This window comes from Microcaecilia unicolor, chromosome 1 (assembly GCF_901765095.1).
Source record: "Microcaecilia unicolor chromosome 1, aMicUni1.1, whole genome shotgun sequence".
Lineage (NCBI taxonomy): Eukaryota > Metazoa > Chordata > Amphibia > Gymnophiona > Siphonopidae > Microcaecilia > Microcaecilia unicolor.
Genome location: NC_044031.1, coordinates 704,349,810 through 704,371,788, shown reverse-complemented (window position 1 = coordinate 704,371,788; position 21,979 = coordinate 704,349,810). Strand labels below are relative to the sequence as shown.

The 21,979-nt window shown below is 45.0% G+C and overlaps 1 protein-coding gene across 1 annotated transcript in view; it reads left to right on the top strand.

The window, feature by feature from the left end:
- Positions 1-21,979, top strand: part of LOC115461666 (myocardial zonula adherens protein-like) — a 183,881-nt gene that overhangs the window by 87,205 nt on the left and 74,697 nt on the right. Inside the window, exons 4-6 of the mRNA XM_030191665.1 lie at positions 9,394-9,480; positions 13,278-13,436; positions 16,574-16,666. Coding sequence (XP_030047525.1) covers positions 9,394-9,480; positions 13,278-13,436; positions 16,574-16,666 — 339 coding nt within the window. The remainder of the gene's footprint in view (positions 1-9,393; positions 9,481-13,277; positions 13,437-16,573; positions 16,667-21,979) is intronic.

Sequence of the window (21,979 nt, the reverse complement as noted above, 5' to 3'; positions counted from 1 at the left end):
ACAATCTGTTACAACATAATTATGGTTACATTATGAGGCGTTAAGTTAAAACAAAGTCCAAGTATCGTTAAGGAGAATAAAACAATGGAAAAGAACAACAGAACAATAGAAGAACAACGGATACTGATTGGGCAACAGAGCAATAGCAAGGAGCTTTGCAATAAATTCTGTTGTAAGCAGGGGAAGAAAAAATAATCCTCAACTTGTCATTGATTTGGATATCTTTATTTTATTTGTTGTCTGAGCACAGACAACCGAGTTGAAGATTTTTATTTTAAATTACTTTTCAATACAGGGTGGTTTACTTTACAAATATTATTTTCCATAGCCACAGAGTAAGGAAAAGTCAGTTTTGAATAATACCCATAGGGGATGGCATGGTGTTTTCAGGTGAATCCGGGTTCAGTTTCTGGTGTAAATATTCCCTGAGTCATCTGGGGCTCGGATACCATGGAGGCAGCATTTACAGCTCCTGGAAAGAGGGGAGTGTCATTCATTATGCAGTGGTGACACCTAGTGGTTAAACTTAGAGCCCATGATTTGAGGGTTCCAGAAAGAACCCTGGTCTATAAATTATCATGGGTCTAAATTGAGCTGGGAGGAGAGAGAAAAAGGGAGAAAAATTCCCAGATAGTTGTGAGTGAAGGGTCAGTGAACCAGATCCTTATCCTAGCTTTGGATGAGCTGGTAAACAAAAGGAGCAAGAGAATAAGGCTTATGAAATCTAAAATTCAGGTAATGACATTTCACTTCTGTTCATTGAACATAGTTATTGGAAACAGTTAATAAACCTATTAAGCTCCACTGTAATGCATTTGTGTCATTCTGTGCCTGTGGGGGAAAGAAAAGACCTAACTGTTTTTGCTTCACCAAATGCAAGCAGAAATTCAGCAAATGGAAGTAAAATCCAGACTGGTTAAAAGATATGACTACTCTGTAGAGTTTTTGATTGAATGTGTTCATTTACAAATATTTTATTATAAGCAGGGTTTGTGGTTTTAGCTTTTAACCAATAAACACTGATAAAACACTCCCAGTGCCCAAAAAGTGGGCACTGGGGCATTGGGAGCGTGGGTAAGCGTGGCTGCTGCTAGACCCTTAGACACTAGGAGCAGTGAAGCATTGAGTAGGTCTCCACCTGCCTTGAGGCCTCCTGCTATGCAGGGACCCTGGGGACCGTCCATCATCAGACCCGACCCACGTCATCCTCGGCACCGAGGAGCCTCTGTGACATGCTTCGGATTTGGCACCAGAGAAGCATTGATTCCGGGTGGACCGCTCCCCCTCCATGTATGGATGGATGTGTCAATATGTCGTTATCCCAGCAGCCAAGACCCAGCTCCTGCATTGACCGCAGCAGCTCTGCAACCTGCGCCTGAACCAACACCCCAGCTTTTCCTGGTGTTGGCCCTTGATGAGCGCATCAGGGCCTTGCTCCCTCAGCTGCTGGATGGCCGAATGTAATGGGGTGCATTGGCATCAGAGGTTCTTATGCCTACCCTGACTACTGTTGTGGCCCCGCTTGGCCCTCAGCCTGCAGCGTGGCCTCTGACACCAATGCTGCATGTGGTTCTGGTGTCAACCTCCACCCAAGCTGGCACTCTCTTGACGGTGGTGGAAGCTTTTTTTCTGGAGTCGAAGTGGGAACCGACTTCTCGACGCTGTTCTCAAGGGCATGGTTCCTCCACGACAAGGCGGGTTCGGTGTCGACCCTCCCATCAGGAGGTATTGTCTGACACCAAAGAGGAGTGCTCATGGGATTCAGAGGAAGATCCAAGGTACTTTTCCTTGGATGAGTCCTATGGAATTCCCTCTGAACCCTCCCTTCCACCTGAAAGCCTTTCATTCCCTTCTTTTGTTAAGGAAATGGCTGATGCCATTTCATTTCCTTTGGAAGTGGAAGACAAGCCCAGAGCCAAGATGATCGAGGTCCTGAACTACATGTCTCCTAGGGAAGCTGTGACTATCCCTCTCCACGAGGTACTCCAGGAAGTCCTCATTAGGAACTGGGAGACCCCTCTTTTAGTCCCAATCATGCCCAAAAAGATCGACACTCAATATCGGATCCACAGTGCACCTGGTTTTGATAAATCTCCATTGGCTCACAGTTCCATGGTGGTGAAATTCGCTCTCAAAATAGCCAGGCGTTCCAGGGACTATGCCTCGGCGCCCCCAGATAGAGAAGCTAGAACCCTGGATTCCGAATACAATAATACCAGCTCTTCACAAACATCCACTTGTGAAACTCTGTGCACAAGTTGTTGGATCTGGCTGAGACACTCCCTCCGGATCAAGCTGAGTCACTTCGCCAGTTGGTCAAGCAGCAGAAGGCATGTTGAAAGTTCTTGGCCAGGGGCACTTATGACACTTTTGGTATGGCATACAGGATCTCGGCTTAGCGTATAGCAATGTGTAGACTCTCATGGTTGCATGTTTCTGACTTGGAACATTCTGTTCAGCAGAGGTTTGTGGATGCACCATGCCAAGGGAGTTAAGTTTTTGGAGAGAAGATTGAGTAGGTCGCAGACCAAATCAAAAAACATACTGATGATATCTCTCCCACCAGGTGCTTTCTGCATCTACCTCCTCAGCTAGGAGGACTTTTGATAAACCAAGGAGGAGTACCTATTACTTTCAGAGGCATAGATACAACCTCTTGGCTCGCCAGCCTGTTCAGGCTTGGTCCCAGCATGCTTGTTCATGTCAACAGCGTGCACCAAAGGCCCCTACTGTTCCCCTGGCAAAGCAAGGGACGAGCTTTTGACTGGCTCCAACAGAGCATAGCTGCAATAAAAGTGTCCATCTGGATGACTTGCTGGTCAGGGGGAGGCTTCTTCAAATAGTCTGTCTCGGATGTGCACTAAACTGGTATCAAAACCTCCAAATTGCCCACCAAGAGCTCATTCAGCAGAAGAACTCTCAGCCCTTCTGAAGGCCCATACAATTGAGCCCTTTCCACCAGGGGAGGAAGGGCAGGGATTCTATTCCAGGTACTTCCTTGTGCAAAAGAAAACAGTGGGATGCGTCCCATCCTAGACCTAAGGACCCTGAACAAATTCCTAGTCCGAGAAAAGTTCAAGATGATTTCCCTGGGCACCCGTCTCCCAATGATTCAGAAAAATGATTGGCTATGCTCTCTGGAATTAAAGAATGCATATACTCATGTCCCGATACTTCCAGCCCACTGGAAGAATCTTTGATTTCAGCTAGAAACACATCCAGGGTCTTCACCAAATATTTAGCAGTAGTTGCAGCATCACTACACAGACTGGAAGTCCATGTGTCCCCATATCTTGACAATTGACTGGTGAAGAGCACCTCTTCGGATGGAGCTCAGGAGTCCATGTGAATGACTATTCAGGTGCTCGAGCTACTAGGGTTCGTTTTAAACAACCCTAAGTCCCATCTTTGCCCTGTCCAGCAATTGGAATTCATTGGAGCCATGCTCAATACACAGAAGGTGCTTACGATGGATGTATCACTCCTGGGATGGATGGCTCATGTAGATGGGCTTCACACCCAGTGTGTTTGGTCCTCCCAGGAAACAAATCTTCAGATCAATCTCTTGGAGCTCCGGGCAATCTGGAATGCTCTAAATGCTTTCAGAGATCGGCTGTCTCAACAAATTGTACTCATCCCAACAGACAATCAGCTTGCAGTGCATTACACCAACAAGCAGGGGAGGCACTGGATCATGTCCTCTGTGCCAGGAGGCTGTACGGATGTGGCATTGGGCTCGCCAACATGGCATGTTCCTTCAAGCCACTTATCTGGTGAACAAAAACAATACCCTGGCCGACAGACTGAGCAGGATAATGCAACCACACGAGTGGTCTCTCAATATGGGCATAACCTGCAAGACCTTTCGAGCAAGGGGCACCCCCTCTGTGTATCTTTTTGCCTGTCAGATCAACCACAAGGTCCCTCAGTTCTGTTCCAGGCTTCAGGCCCGTGACAGACTAGAGTTGGATGCCTTCCTCCTCAGTTGGGGGACAGTTCTTCTGTATGTGTATCTTCCCATACCTCTAGTGGGGAAAGTTTTTTGAAACTCAAGCAAGACTGAGGAACCATGATTCTGATTGCAGTATACTGGCCGTGACAGATCTGGTTCCCTCTTCTGAAGTTATCCTCTGAAGAACTATGCAGATTGGAGTGTTTTCTGATCTTCATCTTGTAGAACGAGGGGTCTTATCTACATCTCAACCTCCAGTCTCTGGTTCACAGCTTGGATGTTTAGAGTGTAGAATTTGCTTCCTTGGGTCTTTTGGAGGGTGTCTCCCGGGTCTTGCTGGCTTCCAGGAAAGACTCCACTGAGGTGCTATTCTTTCAAACTGAAGAGATTTGCCGTCTAGTGTGAGAGCAAGTCCTTAGATCCCCTTGCTTGCCCTATACAGACCCTGCTTGAGTTTTCCGGGATTTGGAGATTTGTTACCACTTTTATGAGGATGATGTGCAATTTGTTTTTCCAATAGTATCATGGGGGGGATGTTTTGAATGACCAATTAAACATGTATATGAGAAAAGTAAAACAACGGATGGTTGAATATGGACTTTTTATTTTAATGTGCCAAAAACAGAAGTTATGATTGTAGGTAGAGAAGAGATGGTAGTTTGGCCAGACAAGGTGTGCTTGGATGGGATTGATGTTCCAATCAAGAAAGCAATGAAACTGTTCGGGGTCGTTTTAGATAATAAATTGACTATAACGTTCCATCTAGTTAATGTGATTCAAACAGCTTTTAAACATTTTCACGTTATATAAACTAAAATTGATACGCCTATGATTTTTGTTGTGTGGTTTAAAGTATGGTTATCACTCATCTGGACTACTGTAATGCCTTGTACATTGGGATATCATCTACGAGTGTTAAGGCATTGCAAGTAGTTCAGGACGTGGCTTCTAGAACAGTAATGGGGGTAGCAAGGTATTCTCATATAATAACACCTGTACTTAAGCAGCATCATTGGCTTCCTGTTTTACAGAGGATTCATTGACCATTATACAGCAGGTTTTTTTTTTTGTTTTTTTTTTACTGCTGCATTTTACTTGAAACAAGCACTGCAGATTTACTGCCCACAGCGTACATTGAGGTCTGAAGCTGCCATGCTTCTTTCAACTGATGTGATTAGACAGTTGCATTATGTGGAAACCCAAGCCTCAGCTTTTGTTCCAGCTGGTATTAATTCGTAGAATGCATTGTCTGGACAGCTTCGGCAATGTAGTAGTAAAACACAATTTAGAAAGTTGCTGAAAATGCAACTGTTTGTGTCTGCCTTTTAAAAATTTTTATGAAGAATTGAACTATTTTAATATTGACTTTGTGTGTTTTCCAAAGTATCCCTTTGGCTCTGCGCAGATGGGACAAATTACAGCTGCAGCGAATGGTACAACATTTTCTTTGGACCTCCAGGATTTAGATTTGTATAATAAAGCCTGCCATCTTAGGCATATCAAGGATTGACTGAAACAAACTGCTCATTATACACCCTCTTGGCGTCTTTATCTCCCAGCTATGTTCTACATGCTGCACCATGCCATTTGAGTGCTCCTGTGAAACTTGATAGCTTCCTTGTAGAAGGTGTGGATGTGGTTATGTAAGCAGAAAAACTTGAACTTTTGGGTTACAGTTTGGGTGCCTTTTCAATGTAACAATGACTTCCCAGCTGGTATGAGCCTGCAAATAGGTGGGAAAATGTGGGATGCAAATGCAACAAATAAAATAAATGACCAATAAAACTTTTTTTGCATTGGGAAGAACATGGGATTTCGTTGATAAAGCATTGCATTACGGAGAAGGGGACAATTTATTTATTTATTTATTGTTACATTTGTACCCTGCGCTTTCCCACTCATGGCAGACTCAATGCAGCTTACATGGGGCAATGGAGGGTTAAGTGACTTGCCCAGAGTCACAAGGAGCTGCCTGTGCCTGAAGTGGGAATCAAACTCAGTTCCTACCACCCTAACCACTAGGCCACTCCTCCACTCCACAATAGTTCCTTTTACCCATCTGTGTACTCAATATCAATTGTCTCCGACCAGATACTTTTCCTACCCACAGGCATGACATAATGTTGCTTCTTTACTTAAAGAGGCATTGACAGATGTTGAAACTGAGAAAATAGAGGAGACTGTTCTACTGGGAAGTGCCACAACACAGAGTCTCCTTATTTTATAAGGTCCTGCGAGCTAACCTTCCACCTTTGAATTTCTCTAAGGGAATGGCTACCTGGTCCAGTGACCTAGGGGTTGAACTATCTTCTGAATTGTTTCAGCAACTGATTTGTATGCCATTAGTTAACCCATTAGTGCCCAATGTTCCCATATGGGCACTTATTTTGGGAACATTGGGCACTAATGGGTTAAGCTCACTTCTACATTACAATCGGGACAACTTTGCAAGATTGGGTGGCAGACCCGGTGGAGGGAGGCGGGGCTAGTGCTGGGCAGACTTCTACGGTCTGTGCCCTGAAAATGGCAGATACAAATCAAGGTAAGGTATACACAAAAAGTAGCACATATGAGTTTATCTTGTTAGGCAGACTGGATGGACTGTGCAGGTCTTTTTTTTTCTGCCGTCATCTACTATGTTACTATGTTTTTGTTTTGAACTTACTTCTCTCCTTGGAGGGCCATTAAAGTGGGTCTGGCCCAAACTAGTCAATGTGTTAAATGTTCACAATCGGAGGCCACTCTGGGCCATGTGTTTTGGGCTTGTAATTCAATACAACACTTTGGCAGTCGGTTCAGTGTCAAATTCAGTATTTGGATTTTGTTTGCCTCTGGACCCATTGATTTTCTTGTTTCACAAGTATACCAATAATCCTATTTGACCAAATAAGACTAAATGTACTTTGCTTCTCTATTTGTTTTTATTGGCTAAACGTGCAATCCTGTTACAGTGGTTACAAGCTGACCCTCCTAATGTGACCCAATGACTTAATAAGGTGTATGCCCTCATGGTTCTGGAATGCCATCATGCAGGCTGGGACCACTCGGGTTGTTGGGCTAAATTTCAATGTATTTGGGAGCCTTTTTGACTAGCCATGTCACATCGGGTTTGCAGCTGGATTTTGAATTGTTGAGTTTTGTTTTGTTACACTGCTCATCCTTTTACTTGCTTCCTAGATCAGTTGGTAGAGGGAGGGGAGGATGTGGGCATTTGGTATAAAACAAAAAAACTTCTTTGGATATGTTATGCTGCTGTTGTCTGCTTGATTGCTCCAATAAAGATTTATACATAAAATATATATATGTATTGATTTTGTGGTGTATGTATGTAGTTGTTCTCTTGAATAATGTGAGTGTTATCTTGTAAACTACCTAGCTATAGGTGGTATAGAAATGTTTTAAATAAATAAATATTACTTACTATCAGGCTTATTTTCGAAAGAGAAGGGCACCCATCTTTTGACACAAATCGGGAGATGGGCGTCCTTCTCCCAGGGTCGCCCAAATCAGCATAATGGAAAGCCGATTTTGGGCGTCCTCAACTGCTTTCTGTCACGGGGACGGCCAAAGTTCCCAGGGGCGTGTCGGAGGCGTAGCAAAGGCGGGACTTGGCCGTGCCTAACACATGGGCGTCCTCAACCAAGCCTCAAAAAGGTGCCCGAACTGACCAGATGACCACCGGAGGGAATCGGGGATAGCCTCCCCTTACTCCCCCAATGGTCACTAACCCCCTCCCACCCTCAAAAAACAACTTTAAAAGTATTTTATGCCAGCCTCTATGCCAGCCTCAAATGTCATGCTCAGGTCCCTCGCAGCAGTATGCAGGTCCCTGGAGCAGTTTTAGTGGGTGCAGTGCACTTCAGGCAGGTGGACCCAGGCCTATCCTCCCCTACCTGTTTAAACTTGTGGAGGTAAATGTGAACCCTTCAAACCCCACTGTACCCACATCTAGGTGCCCCCTTCACCCATAAGGGCTGTGGTAGTGGTGTACAGTTGTGGGGTTTGGGGGGCTCAGCACAGAAGGTAAGAAAGCTATGCATTTGGGAGCAATTTGTGAAGTCCACTGCAGTGCCCCCTAGGGTGCCAGGTTGATGTCCTGGCATGTGAGGGTGACCAGTGCACTACGAATGGTGGCTCCTCCCACGACCAAGTGGCTTGGATTTGGTTGTTTCTGAGATGGACATCCTCAGTTTCCATAATCGCCGAAAATCAGAAACAACCAAGTCTAAGGACGACCATCTCTAAGGTCGACCTAAATTTTAGGATTTGGGTGTCCCCGACCATATTATCAAAACAAAAGATGGACGCCCATCTTGTTTCGATAATACGGGTTCCCCCCCCCCCCCCTTCACGAGGCCGTCCTGCGAGGACGTCCCAAGGAAAACTTGGGCGTCCCTTTTGATTATGCTCCTCCACGTCTCTATGCCAGCTTCAGATGTTACAGCCAGTTGCTTTAGAGCAGCATGCAGGTCCCTGGAGTAGTCTAGTGATGGGTGCAGTGCACTGTAGACAGACCCAGGCCCATACCTTCCCCTACCTGTTACACTTGTGGTGGAAAATATGAGCCCTCCAAAACTCACCAGAAATCCACAGTACCCACACATAGGTTCCCCCTTCCCCCATAAGGGCTATTGTAGTGGCATACAGTTGGGATTAGTGGATTTTGGGAGGGCTCTGCAGACAAGATAAGGGAGCAATGGTGAGATGGGTACCTGGGAGCATTTATTTTTTGAAGTCCATTTCAGTTCCCCATTTGCTCTCCTGGGATATCTGTGTAGCCAGTCTGCTAAGAATGCTGGTTCCTCGTACATCCCAATGGCTTGGTTTTGTATGTTTTTCACTTGGACTTTTTTTTTTGTTTGTTTTTTTTTAATGGCCCAAAAAAGATAAACGCACAGAGCACAAAAAGATTTAGCAAATAGCTATTTTTGGAAGAAAAAAAAAAAAGACGTTTTTCTGTTTTGAAAATAGCTATATTCCCCACTCGAATTTTTGGACTTTTTTAGCAAAATGTCCAAAGTTGGACTTAGACGTCATATCAAAAATGCTCCTCCACAAAATTAACGCCTATGTTTACTGCTATAGGCGCATTAGCATTGGTTAACACGTGTTAAACGCTAATGCGCCCATAGAAATTTATAGGCGCGTTAGCGTTTAACAAGCCTTAACTTTAAAGGCGCGTTAAAAATGCTAACGCACCTTAGTAAACATACAAGTCTATATGACTGAATGGAGCAAAGCAGGTGATAACTTATTGATTCTAACTGTAAAAAATAAACAGGAGAGAGTACGAGAGTTAATGAAGCATTTGTGGAATTCTCCAGCAGTCTGTCTGGGCTGGCTAGAAAATGTTTTTCAAAGTAAAGGTTACTCGCTGGTTAGTGTGATGTACCAAGATTGGGCTCTTGTAATTGCTTTATATGTGAATTCTGTTTTTACAGGCAGAAACAACAAATACAGCTGCAAGAAGGAGACGGAAAAATGGCCTGTTACATTCTGAAAAAAAGGCAACACAGCAGCCTGCACTGGTAGGATGATGCATTAATTGGAAACTTTGCAAAGATAAGTTCTTGGTTGGTTGTGGTGAATCTTTGAGCAAATCATTTTGGCCAGAAAAAAAAAACATAACGTGAGAAACATTTAAACATATTTATTTGTAGCATTTGTATCCCACATTTTCCCACCAATTTGCAGGCTCAATGTGACTTACATTTGCCGTAATGGCGATTGCCATTTCCGGTTAACAGAATTACAAATGGTATTGCATTAAGGTGCATATCTGCTTAAAAGCCAGGAGCTTTTAGCTGGGGTAGAACTGTCAGGGTAGTGTCCTCAGTGCATGCCAGTCTGAAAATTATGGTGGTTATAAGGTTTTTATTATTGTTAATTTCACTCTCTAGGGGGTTAGAGCACTAGGGAGTAAATAAATTTACCCACATATCAGCAACCATGTGTAGTGTTGCTTGATTATTGCCCAGGAAAAAAATAATAGCTCAGATTTGTACAGACTTTTTGTGCAGGAGCTTGTCTTGGGTTAAAGTATGCATAAACATTTTTGATCAGAACTATGCATGTACTTCCCTTCTGTGATCTGTCCCCACTCTGGGACCATCTTGTAATTCCTGTAGGTAAAAGTACACATATTGTGCAAAAATGAGGGTATTTATTTTTTTATTACTGTTTATAAGATGGCCAACAATGACAAAGCCCATCAGGGTCAGCTCAGGATTGTGGCACCCTGAGCCCACATTGGCAGTGCCTTCCCCCTCCCTCCCCCGCAGCTTCCTTCTAGCCAGCCAGGTTCCCTCCCCAACTCCCCACCTTCCTGCATCAGCTGTCTGCCAGCATACCCCATCTTTGACTTAACCCAGGGGTCCTGGAGGCAATGGGGACAGGAGCAATCCCTATACTCTCTTCTGCCCCAGTGGCTGCCGCTTCAAAATGGTGCCGTTGATCCCTAGTGGTAGTCTAATGGTATTGCTGATAGTGGGTTCAAGTTGCCCATTTAAGGGAGAAAAGCCCTTAAGCCAGCTTAAATCCATAGAGGTAGTAGTGGAAGATTACAGTCAGGGATCAATGGGGTCATTTTGAAGAATGGAATCACCATGGCATGAGTGAGTGGGGATTGCTTATTGCCCCGTCACTTCCAGGACCCTTGAGGTAAGTTAGGGTTCCTGGGGAGGGGAGGATAGGATTTGAGGGACTGTAGGCATTGGGCCCACTGGACCACCAGGGATTTGAGGTCACATGAGGGGAGGGGATTCCGAGGGACCTAATATTTCCTTTCAGGCAGGGGGAAGAGGTGGAGAGCTGGGGGTGGTTCCAAAACGTCCTCTGCATCCTGTCTGAGTGCTTCCTAAGATGCAGTGTGCTGTGGAGAAAGGGAGGGGGGATATGCAGTAGATGCCAGGCTGTCCAAAGCAGCCTCTGCATCCCAGCCCGTCTGTTGTTCCTGCATTTGCCTGATTGGGTTAAATTAAAAATAAAATAAGCTGGGCTGGTGATGTTGGAGGCAGAGGAGTTTGGCCCCCTTTATCCCTGGTGCTGTGAGCCAGTGCATTAGCTGGTTCATAGGCTAAACCAGCCCTGATGCTCTTTTCTGAAGGTAAAACAGTGTTTTAGCTGTGAAAAGGGATTTGATTGTTCTTGTAGCATCTTTAGGGCCCTGTTTAATAAGTCGTGCTAGAGATGCATTAGAGTTTTTAGCGCACGCTAAATGCTAGAGGCACCCATAGGAATATATTGGTGTCTAGCGTTTAGTGTGCGCTAAAAACGCTAGTGCACCTTAGTAAACAGGATCCTTAGTGTTCATAGTTACTCACAAATGTACAGTTTGGCACAGTAAACCTTTTGGTTGGTTATTTCATGCTGAACTGCTTTAATAATTTTGTACAGTACTATTGATTACCGGTATCACTAAAGCAGCTTTCCTTATCCTGCTAGACCACTCCAAACCACAGGGTTATGCTCCCCAGCCAGCAGATGGAGGCACTGACTTTTAATGAGGTCATCGTTACTTATAAGGATTGGTGCAGACCTGAAACTTGTTACTGTTTTCTGCCTCTAGCACATGGTTATAGTCTGGATCGGTGCAGCAGGATTGTTGTTTGGCCTGGTTTCTGGTGATGCAGTCCTTTATTAAAGTACTGTTTTGGTACCTTCACAATTATATAAAGACAAAATTACTTCCGTCTAAAAGAAAATTTTGGTTGTGATGAGATCTTGGGTTCTATTTGAACCATATTTCCCATTTTTGATTGGATGATTATTTTATGAGTCAAAATGTTAATAAATAATCTTTAAACCAAACCCATAAATTTAACCTATACAGCATTTTTTGGAACAGTATTAATTAATCTGCTGACTTTAGCCTTCTCTTCCTGCTAAGACTGTTCTTCTGTATGGTGGACCCTTTGTCTTCTGTGGTCTCCTAATTCATGTAATGTATTGCTTTTTCTATTTTGCCATGAAGTAGTTGTTTGTAAAGGACTTTTCTTCCCTTCAGTAACTGTAAACACTTGGATCAACAGTATGAATGACTTCATTAATGTTGATGAGTTGTAGTATAATACAGATATAAAATAGGTTATAACCTAATTGGTGTCTGTTAAAAATAACTGGCATAACAGGAATAACATGTATAGAATGTTTGTACGTTTGGGAAGCTTGCCAGGTGCTCTTGGCCTGGATTGGCCACTGTCGTGGACAGGATGCTGGGCTTGATGGACCCTTGGTCTTTTCCCAGTGTGGCATTACTTATGTACTTATGTACTAAACATAGATGGGCGACATGTTTGTCATATGTGATCTGTTACCGTTCTTCCTGCTTTCCTTTCCCCTTAAGACCTTATAGATATTGTATTTCTCACATAAATAATTTAATCTCCAAACAAGTACAGAGGGGCCCATTTACAAAGACATGTAAAGGCCTACACACATCCAGGTGGTAATTCTGAATTTGTCGTGCGCTGAAACCACACGGTAGTAAATATTTTCTATTTTCTACTGCATGGTGCTTACCCGGCGGTAAATAGCAGTGGACGTGCGCTACATGCTTACCACCCGGGTAGTGTGTGAGACCTTACCGCTAAGTCAGTGGGTGGCGGTAAGGTCTCAGTCTGAAAATGAACGTGTGCTGGTGTTTATTTTGCTGCATGTCCATTTTCCATGCCCTTAAAAAAAAAAAAAGTCCCTTTTCCAGGACGTGGCAAAACTGGCCCAACGCACACCCAAAAGACACGCTCACACTGCCGCAGGCCACTTTTTGCAGCAGCTTAGTGAAAGGGCCCCAGAGTTTTTTATGGATATATGATGGCTACAGCGTGTAAGCACAGAAATCCCAAATTGTACAACAGATATAATCCTTTTTTCCATATAACTTAGATTAAGTAAACTCAGTTCTTTTTAATATAGAGGATGGCCACTCGCCTGCATTACCGCATCTCACATATGGGTTAATTTTACCCCTTTATATGCATAGTAGCCAGTAATGCAGATGAGGTATCATCCTTGAAAGTCTTACACGGATTAACTTTGTCTCATTGGCGCCACTAACTAATGATTAGTTTCTATAAGTTCATGAAATATGAGAGAGAAGAGGAGCTAAGTCCTAGACTCAGAAAATCAGCTCACAAGCTCACAATACAGAGTAAACTTGCAATACTTTTCCTCCATTACTTTTTTTTTTTTTTTTTTTATGTTGCTGTGTTTTATGATAAGGGTTCTTTTGCAATCGGTAATCTTTCCTGCTGGGAATATTAACCTCATGTCCCAGATGTGTTTATACTAACGATAACTGTAATGGCTTGCTGGGTGTTTTCTGCAGCATCTCTACTCCATGCCCAAAGAAGGATCCCCAGACGTGGCTTCCCATGGAGTCATGTATGGAGTGGTGCACAGGCCCGATGATGGTCTTCAGAATGAGGTGGTGGTTTATGAGTGGTCAACTCATCAGCTGAAAGAAGAAATGAATTATATTAAAGACGTGAGTTGTTTCTCTCCCTGTATTTTAAGATGTGTTAATATATTTGTAATTTCTGTCCAGATGCTAAAAATTTACAAAGGATGGTTTTCTTTCAGTCTGAAGTTGTAGGGAAACCACTGAGTGAGTAGGTCCAAGATTGTAATATTAACTACTGCTGAGTAATGTTGTGTGTAAGAACTGGATAATAAGAGTACATTGGATTTTTATCATTGATTATGGGAATGTTCTCAGGTTACTATGGCTTGGGCTCTGATGGACAGATGATCAAAGGCCCACACTGTTCCAAACAGCACTCTAAAAATAGCGTTGGAACAGCGCTCGGGGGCTCTGATCATGGGGCGGTAGCAAACGTGGGTGCTAATATGGTGCTAATAGCCTCTAGTGCCCATGTTTGTTTCTGAACATTTTTGACCTTGAGCTTAATCTTCCTCTGGGTTTTATGAAGGAACAACCAATTAGTAGCTTGGTCAATGACAGGTTGCAGAGACGCAGTAAAAGAGAATAGCAGATGACATAGCCAGAACTCATTTCATCAGCTGTTTAAATAAAAACCAAAAAACAAAAGTTTTGCCCTTTTAGAAAAGCACACCAAAGAAATACATTACAATCTTTAGCCTGCCTGCAGCTTTTTATTCATTACAAATGAAAACAGTGCTGTGATTTAGATGACTTTACTACTTTAGCTTTGATTTTTCTTTTTTTAATGTAATGAAAATCAGAGTTGAAATGTATTGTGCTCGCTATCATTACATGACTGCATCAAGAGACAGAGATCTTACCAGTTGCCAATCCCACATAACTAGGATTGCCACTGAGTCTCCAGTTACAGGGTCCCTTTAGCTATGCTGCATTAAACAGCTAGCAGGGATTTTATCCTGTGGTAGACAGGGAGTCTCATTTTCAAAGCACATAGATTTACAAAGTCACATAGGTTACTCTTCAAAAACTCTGAATAACTACACAAACTATAAATGCCCTTTCAACACTGCACAGCACTATTGTAACTCCACCAAAATGTAAATTGTAAGCCACTTTGAACCAAAACTTTTATAAGTACATAAGTATTACCATACTGGGACAGACCAAAGGTACATCAAGCCCAGCATCCTGTTTCCAACAGTGGCCAATCCAGGTCACAAATACCTTGCAGGATCCCCAAAAAAGTACAAAACATTTTATGCTGCTTATCTCACAAATATTTTCCCCAAGTCAGACTTAATAGTGGTCTATCGATTTTTCCTTTAGGAAACTATCCAAACCTTTTTTAAACTCTGATAAGCTAACCGCCTTTACCACGTTTTCTGGCAACTAATTCCAGGTTGAATTACATGTTGTGAAGAAATATTTTCTCAGATTCTGTTAAATTTACTATTTTGTAGCTTCATCGCTTTCCCCCTAGTCCTAGTATTTTTGGAAAGCATGAACAGACGCTTCATGTCTACCCGTTCCACTCCACTCATTATTTTATAGACCTCTATCATATCTCCCCTCAGCTGTGTTTTTTCCAAGCTGAAGAGCCCCAGCTGCTTTAGCCTTTCCTCATAGGGAAGTTGTCCCTTCCCATTTATCTTTTCCGTCGCCCTTCTCTGCACCTTTTCTAATTCCACTATATCGTTTTTGAGATGCGGTGACCAGATTTGAACACAATATTCGAGGTGCGGTCGTACCATGGAGCGATACAAGTGCATTATAACATCCTCATTTTTGTTTTCCATTCCTTTCCTAATAATACCTAACATTCTGTTTGCTTTCTTAGCTGCAGCAGCACACTGAGCAGAAGGTTTCAACGTATCATCAACGACGACACCTAGATCCCTTTCTTGGTCGGTGACTCCTATCGTGGAACCTTGCATGCCGTAGCTATAATTCAGGTTCCTCTTTCCCACATGCATCACTTTGCACTTGCTCACATTAAACATCATCTGCCATTTAGATGCCCAGTCTCCCAGTCTCGTAAGGTCCTCTTGTAGTTTTTCACAATCCTGTCGCGATTTAACTACTTTGAATAACTTTGTGTCATCAGCAAATTTAATTACCTCACTAGTTACCCCCATCTCTAGGTCATTTATAAATATGTTAAAAAGCAGTGGTCCCAGCACAGACCCCTGGGGAACCCCACTAACTACCCTTCTCCATTGAGAATACTGACCATTTAACCCTCTATCTTTTAACCAGTTTTTAATCCACAATAGGACACTACCTCCTATCCTATGACTCAGTACTTCTTTTTGGATAATAGTGGGATAGAAAAATGCATGCATAAATAAATGTGCTTTGAAAGTGAGCCAAAGTCTGACGAATCAAGGAAGGATTCTCTATGAAGTAATGAAATCAACTGAAGAAGTAGGGAAGGGACACAGGACAATCAAACCAGACAAAAATCCAGTGGTTGATTGTAGTAAGAAACATTTATTGAGAAACCAATGATCTCGTGATCTCGACACTATGTGTATCGGCAAAAAAATACCTGCTTCAGGAATCAAAGTATCTGTATGAGCAATATCTGTTGTTTCACAAAATGGTGAGTTAAACTAAGCCGACAACACTCAAGTTGTCTAAGATGTTGTACTGATGCACTGATGTCGTGCAGGTAACATGAGAAAATAAGCACCAGTGTGCATCCACACTTATGTCTACCACATGCTAAAACAGCCAGTGCTGCAAAAATGCTGTGCTAGATGCTTATCGCTGGAAGTAGTTAATCTCTGATTTAGAGGAGCATGTAGTGCTGGCAGCTAGACCTGTTTGAGGGCAGGCAGAGAAGTGGCAATGAAGAGAGACCCTTGCGTTGCTCTGCAGGGCAGATAGGTGGAGAGACAGCTGGGGAGGGCTGGGGAGGGCTAATGCCGGTGGTGTGATGCAGGATCAGTGCAGCAGGTAAGTAGCAGCACCTTTTGGTGCCCCCTGCCATGTGCTTACCACGTTTACCATGTTGCACTAGCCCTGGTGCTAACTGGGAGCCCTGTGTGGTAAATACAGGTCAGATGTAGGGCAAACCCCCTGCATTTACCATACAGTCTTTGCACTTACTGTACATTAATCTCTGCTGTTAATGTGTATGGTAAGTGCATAACCTGCTGCACTTTAACAGTGAAAACAATTGTCCCGGCTACTAGTTAAATTATTTATTTTTGCAGGTGAGAGAGACCCTGGAGAAAATAAGGGAGAGAATGTATGGAGAATATGATGACATGAAGCTGAAGATAAAAGAACTTACCAGAGAAATGAAAGTAAGTTTTACATCTGGAAAAATTGAAATGAGCTACTAGGAGTTAATAAGTTGTTACATGAATAAATTGTGTGACAGCGTGTGTACACATGTAAAAATATTGATTTCACCTCTAGTTTGAGTGTTGAGGGGATATTTTTATAACATCTGTTCCACAAAAGGCAATTATTTTAAGGTGTGGTCTGGGACCGCACTGCCTCCATTGTGGGACCCAACCCTCCAGTGACCATTCCACTTTGGCGGTCAGCGGTCCCTAGTGCTTTGATTGAAGGGAGAGTGATTGGCACCCTTCTTCTCGAGGTTTTACTTCTGTTGCAAAAAAAAAAAAAAAAAAGACAAAAAACCCCATGCAGCAACAGTGCAGGCGGGGCTCCTTTTGGGGATTCCCCTGTTGCCCCTGGAGTTTAGTCCTCTCTGTTTGTTTCCTCCTCTGGCCTCGCTCCCGGTGGGGTCCTTTGGGATCCAATAGAAGGTTCTGGATTCCTCTTTTGCCTCCCCTCTGCAGGGAGCTGGTAGGGTCTTTCTGTTTCTTCCCTCCTGCAGGAAACTGCGGATTGGAGGAGCTCTGCCTATGGGTGTAGGATGTTTCATATGGGGGTGTACCCTGGTTTTCTCATCCTAACTCCTACCATGCTTTTTTTGGCACTGTCATGCACCCTCCCATGCTGCGGGCCTGAATGCCACTCTGTGTGTTCCGGGGGGGGGGGGGGGGGGGGCAGTCATCTCATCTCATCCCTATTGGAAGTGCCAAAAGGTATGCATTGACCTTGCTTGGTACATGATATGGCAGACTGCTCATTCTTGGGGGTACTTGGCAATATATGGCATCCACGGTGTGAGCTCCTAGGGTCTTTGCATTGTTCGCACTCGCCTGTGGATACTGCCTTCTCTTTTGGAGTAGAGGCATCAACTTTAGAGCTTGCACCTTGAGTGTCCTGCTCTTCAGACCCGGCCAGAATGAGATGTTTTCAGCTTTGTTTCTTGGGCATCAGCCTTTCCCAAATTTCTCTGTCGGCTTCACCATTTTCTCCTCTGATCATTCCCTCTCAAAGCTCTTTCCTGTCTCTTGTGCAGAAGGGGCCATGTGCTTCACCTTCTTGAAGAGTCTGGCATGCTCACTGGAACTCTGGTAAGGTCTAGTGGTTCAGGATGGCTTCTGTGGCCTTTCTGGTTTTGAGAATCTGAATTTTCTTTGCAACTTTCTCCCCTTGGCGGGTACGGGTGGGTGCAACTCTTTTTCTGTAGTTCTGGCACACCCCCTACAGCCTGTTTGGGGAGGGCACATTTTCTTGGCTTTGGCCTGATTCCAGTGCATGTTCCTTGTGGGTGCAATGCCCGCATGGTGCTGGTCAGCGTTTCTTCACTTACTTCCCAGCAAGTGGTTTACACAAACAAAAAAAGAAAGTCACCACCAGGGAAGTTTCCCTCACTTCTTTTGTGGAACTTTTTTTATTACCAGAACTCTATTTGCATATTGGCAATACAGGAATTCCTTTTTATTTTCAGCACCTTTACAAGGAGTTAGTTTAGAACAGGTTTAGGGCTGTTGGTTCCATGTTTCTGGAGAAATGTTTCATATTGAGTTCATTCTCCGAGGACAAGCAGGCTGCTTGTTCTTACATGTGGGTTGACATCCACGTCTGCCCAGGAATCGGCATTTTGCAAGCAAAATATAAACAAAGTTTTGCCAGAGTCTTCTTGTGCACGTGCGGACCGACTTCCCTCCCTCCCACCGCGCGAGCGTGCCTCCTCAGTTTTCTTTTCTCTCCGTTGAGTTTCGGTAGTTTTTTTTTTCTGCGCTCCACTCAGGCCCAGGAAAGAGTGTTTGATTTTTTTCTTCTAAATTTTCTTTATTTTATTATTATTGTCATTTAAAAAAAATTCTCGTAGTGTACATTTAGTTTTGTCCCCTTTCAAGTTTCCTTTGTTTTTTTGTCGCGGCCGTTTTTTTCCCTTATTTTTGTGCCCCTTTTTCTTTTATCAGGCACAATCACGTCTTTTGATTTCGCCGAAGCCGTTTTTCCTTTCATGTCATCGAAGACACCCAGCGGCTTCAAACGTTGTTCTCGGTGCACCCAGACCATCTCAGGTACTGATACCCATGCCTAGTGTATTCAGTGCCTTGGGCCCAACCATAGCCCAGCCGCTTGCAGTCTGTGTCTTCGTATGAAGCGTCTCGGGAAGCCCAACGAGAAAAGCTTTTTTGGGCTCGGTCTGGTCCTTCGACATCGAAATCTGTACCGAGGTCAGCGGCGTCAACATCGACATTGAGGGAAACATCGACGTCGGGAGCGGAGGTAATGGCTGCTGAAAGACCAATTTGCGCTGGGAGCAGTGAGGCATTGAGTGGGTCTCCACCTGCCTTGAGGCCTCCTGTTATGCAGGCCCATCCCCCCCCCCCTCCCGAGGAGGCCTGAGGATTCCACGCCGTCCTCATCGGTACTGAGGAGTCTCGATGATGGGCGTCGAGCGAAGGCGAAGAAGCACCGTCATCGTTCTCCTTCGACACACGGTGCCAGGAGCTCCGGGGCGTCGAGGGAATTGGTACCCGAGAAGTGTCGGCGCCGAGAGGATTGCTCCCCCTCTATTCAGGAGGTGCCGATCTGTCGGTCTTCTGGCAGGCCGGTACCTGCTCTCGAGCCTCTACAGATTCTGCCACCAGCTCCTTTACTGACCCCGCAGCCTTGTCTGACGGTGGCTCTCGACAAGCGCATCAGGGCCCTACTTCCAGAGCTTCTGGAAGGATTGCTGCGCCAGTCTGCTTTGGTGTCGGGGGTGCTTGTGCCTTCCATACCATCTGCTGCAGCGGCATCTGGCCCTTCACCTGTGGTGAGGTTCCCGACCTCGGTGCCGCCTGCGATCCATCCTGTCTGCCCAATAATCACCCTCATTATCAATTCATGATTAAATCAACAATGCCGCCTGCGGCATCGGTGTCTGCTGCCACCCAGGTCGACTCCCCTTCGACGTCGGTGGGGGAAGCTTCACCGCAGGCGTGGACGTCTTGGCATCGCCATCAAGGACGTCGCCCCTCGGTGTCAAGGCAGGCTCAGTTTCGGACTGCTCTGAGGGATGTCTTGCCCAATACTGAAGATGAGCGTTCGTGGGAGGAAGAGGAAGATCCCAGGTACTTTTCTTCTGACGAGTCCTATGGGATTCCCTCTGATCCTTCCCCTCCACCAGAAAGGAGACTTTCTCTACCGGAGAGTCTATCCTTGACCTCCTTTGTCTGGGAAATGGCTGTGGCTAGTCCCTTCCCTATGGAGGTTGAGGATGAGCCCAGGGCTGAGAGTGGAGGAGTGGCCTAGTCAGTGCATATTTTCTAGCGAAAAAGGTGCCGGTACTCAAATGGCAGGCCACCCTTCAGGGGTGGGAGTGATCACTGAGGGACCCACCCCACAATAGCCAGGCCCCCTGCAACCAGTAACAGAACCTATGATAAGGCAGAATTGTTGTGTAGAGCCTGAGCTCTTTCATTAAAACTTGGAGACCATGGGTCAATTTTAGCAGACAATGGAAAAGGTGCCGGTACTCAATACCCCCAAGTACCTCCTCAAAAAAAGCCCTGGGCCTAGTGGTTAGGGTGGTGGACTTTGGTCCTGGGGAACTGAGGAACTGAGTTTGATTCCCACTTCAGGCCACATTGAGCCTGCCATGAGTGGGAAAGCGCGGGGTACAAATGTAGCAAAAAAAAAAAAAAAAAGATATTCAAGGTTCTGGATTATCCTTCTCCACCTAGAGATGCTGCAACGGCTCCTTTGCATAATGTACTGAAGGAAGTCCTTATGCGAAACTGGTCGTTCCCTATGTCTAATCCCATGATCCTGAAAAAAGCTGAATCCCAATATCGGATCCATGGTGAACCTGGTTTGATGAGGTCTCAGCTACCTCACAATTCCGTGTTGGTGGACTCCACCCTCAAAAGAGCCAAGAGCACTAGTGACTATGCCTCGGCACTCCCAGGCAGAGAATCTAGAACCTTGGACTCTTTTGGGAGGAAGACGTATCAGGCCGCTATGCTTGCTGCCAAGATCCAGACTTATTAGCTCTTCACGAGCGTCCATTTGCGGAACTCATTGAGGCAACTGTCCAGCTTGGTTGATGCACTCCCTCTGGAGCAGGCCGAGCCTTTTCGCCAGGTGATCAGACAGCAGAAGGTGTGTCGAAAATTCCTGGCCAGGGTTACGTTTGACACTTTTGATGTAGCATCCAGAATCACTGCCCAAGGTATAGTGATGCGCAGACTCTCATGGATGCGTGTCTCTGACCTGGATCATTCAGTCCAGCAGCGGATGGTGGATGTTCCTTGCTGGGGGGATAACCTTTTTGGTGAGAAAGTAGATCTAGTTGACCAGATCAAGAAGCATAATGGAGTGGCCTAGTGGTTAGGGTGGTGGACTTTGGTCCTAGGGAACTGAGGAACTGAGTTCGATTCCCACTTCAGGCACAGGCAGCTCCTTGTGACTCTGGGCAAGTCACTTAACCCGCCATTGCCCCATGTAAGCCACATTGAGCCTGCCATTAGTGGGAAAGCGCGGGGTACAAATGTAACAAAAATAAAAAAAAATAATGATGGTATGGATTCTCTCTCCTTCCGGGCATCTTCTGCTACTGCCTCCTCATCCAGGAGGTTTTTTGGAGGGAAGAGGCGTGCTCCCTATTCCTATGCTAGGCGTAGGTACACTCCTGCTTCTCGGCAGCCTGCCCAGGCTCAGTCCCAGCACGCTCGTTCTTGTCAACAGCGTGCACCTAAGACCACTATGGCTCCCCAGCAAAAGCAGGGGACGGGCTTTTGACTGGCTCCAGTTCAGCATAGCCTCAGTAAGCGTGTCCGTACCGGACGACTTGCCGGTTGCGGGGAGGTTAATGGTTTTTCACCACAGGTGGCCTCTTATAACTTCCGACCGGTGGGTTTTTCAAATTGTGCGGTTGGGATACACCCTCAATCTGGAATCCAAGCCTCCAAATTGCCCACCTGGAGCTCAGTCCTACAGCTCCCAGCACAAGCAGGTACTTGCAGAGGAAATCTCCGCCCTTCTACAGGCCCAAGCGGTCGAATCTGTTCCACCAGGGGAAGAAGGGCTGGGATTCTATTCCAGGTACTTCCTTGTGCAAAAGACAACAGGGGGGATTCGTCCCATCCTAGACCTAAGGGCCCTGAACAAATTCCTAGTCCGAGAAAAGTTCAGGATGGTTTCCCTGAGCACCCTTCTTCCCATGATTCAGGAAAACGATTGGCTATGCTCTCTGGACTTAAAGGATGCTTACACACACATCTCAATACTTCCAGCCCACGGGAAGTACCTTCAATTTC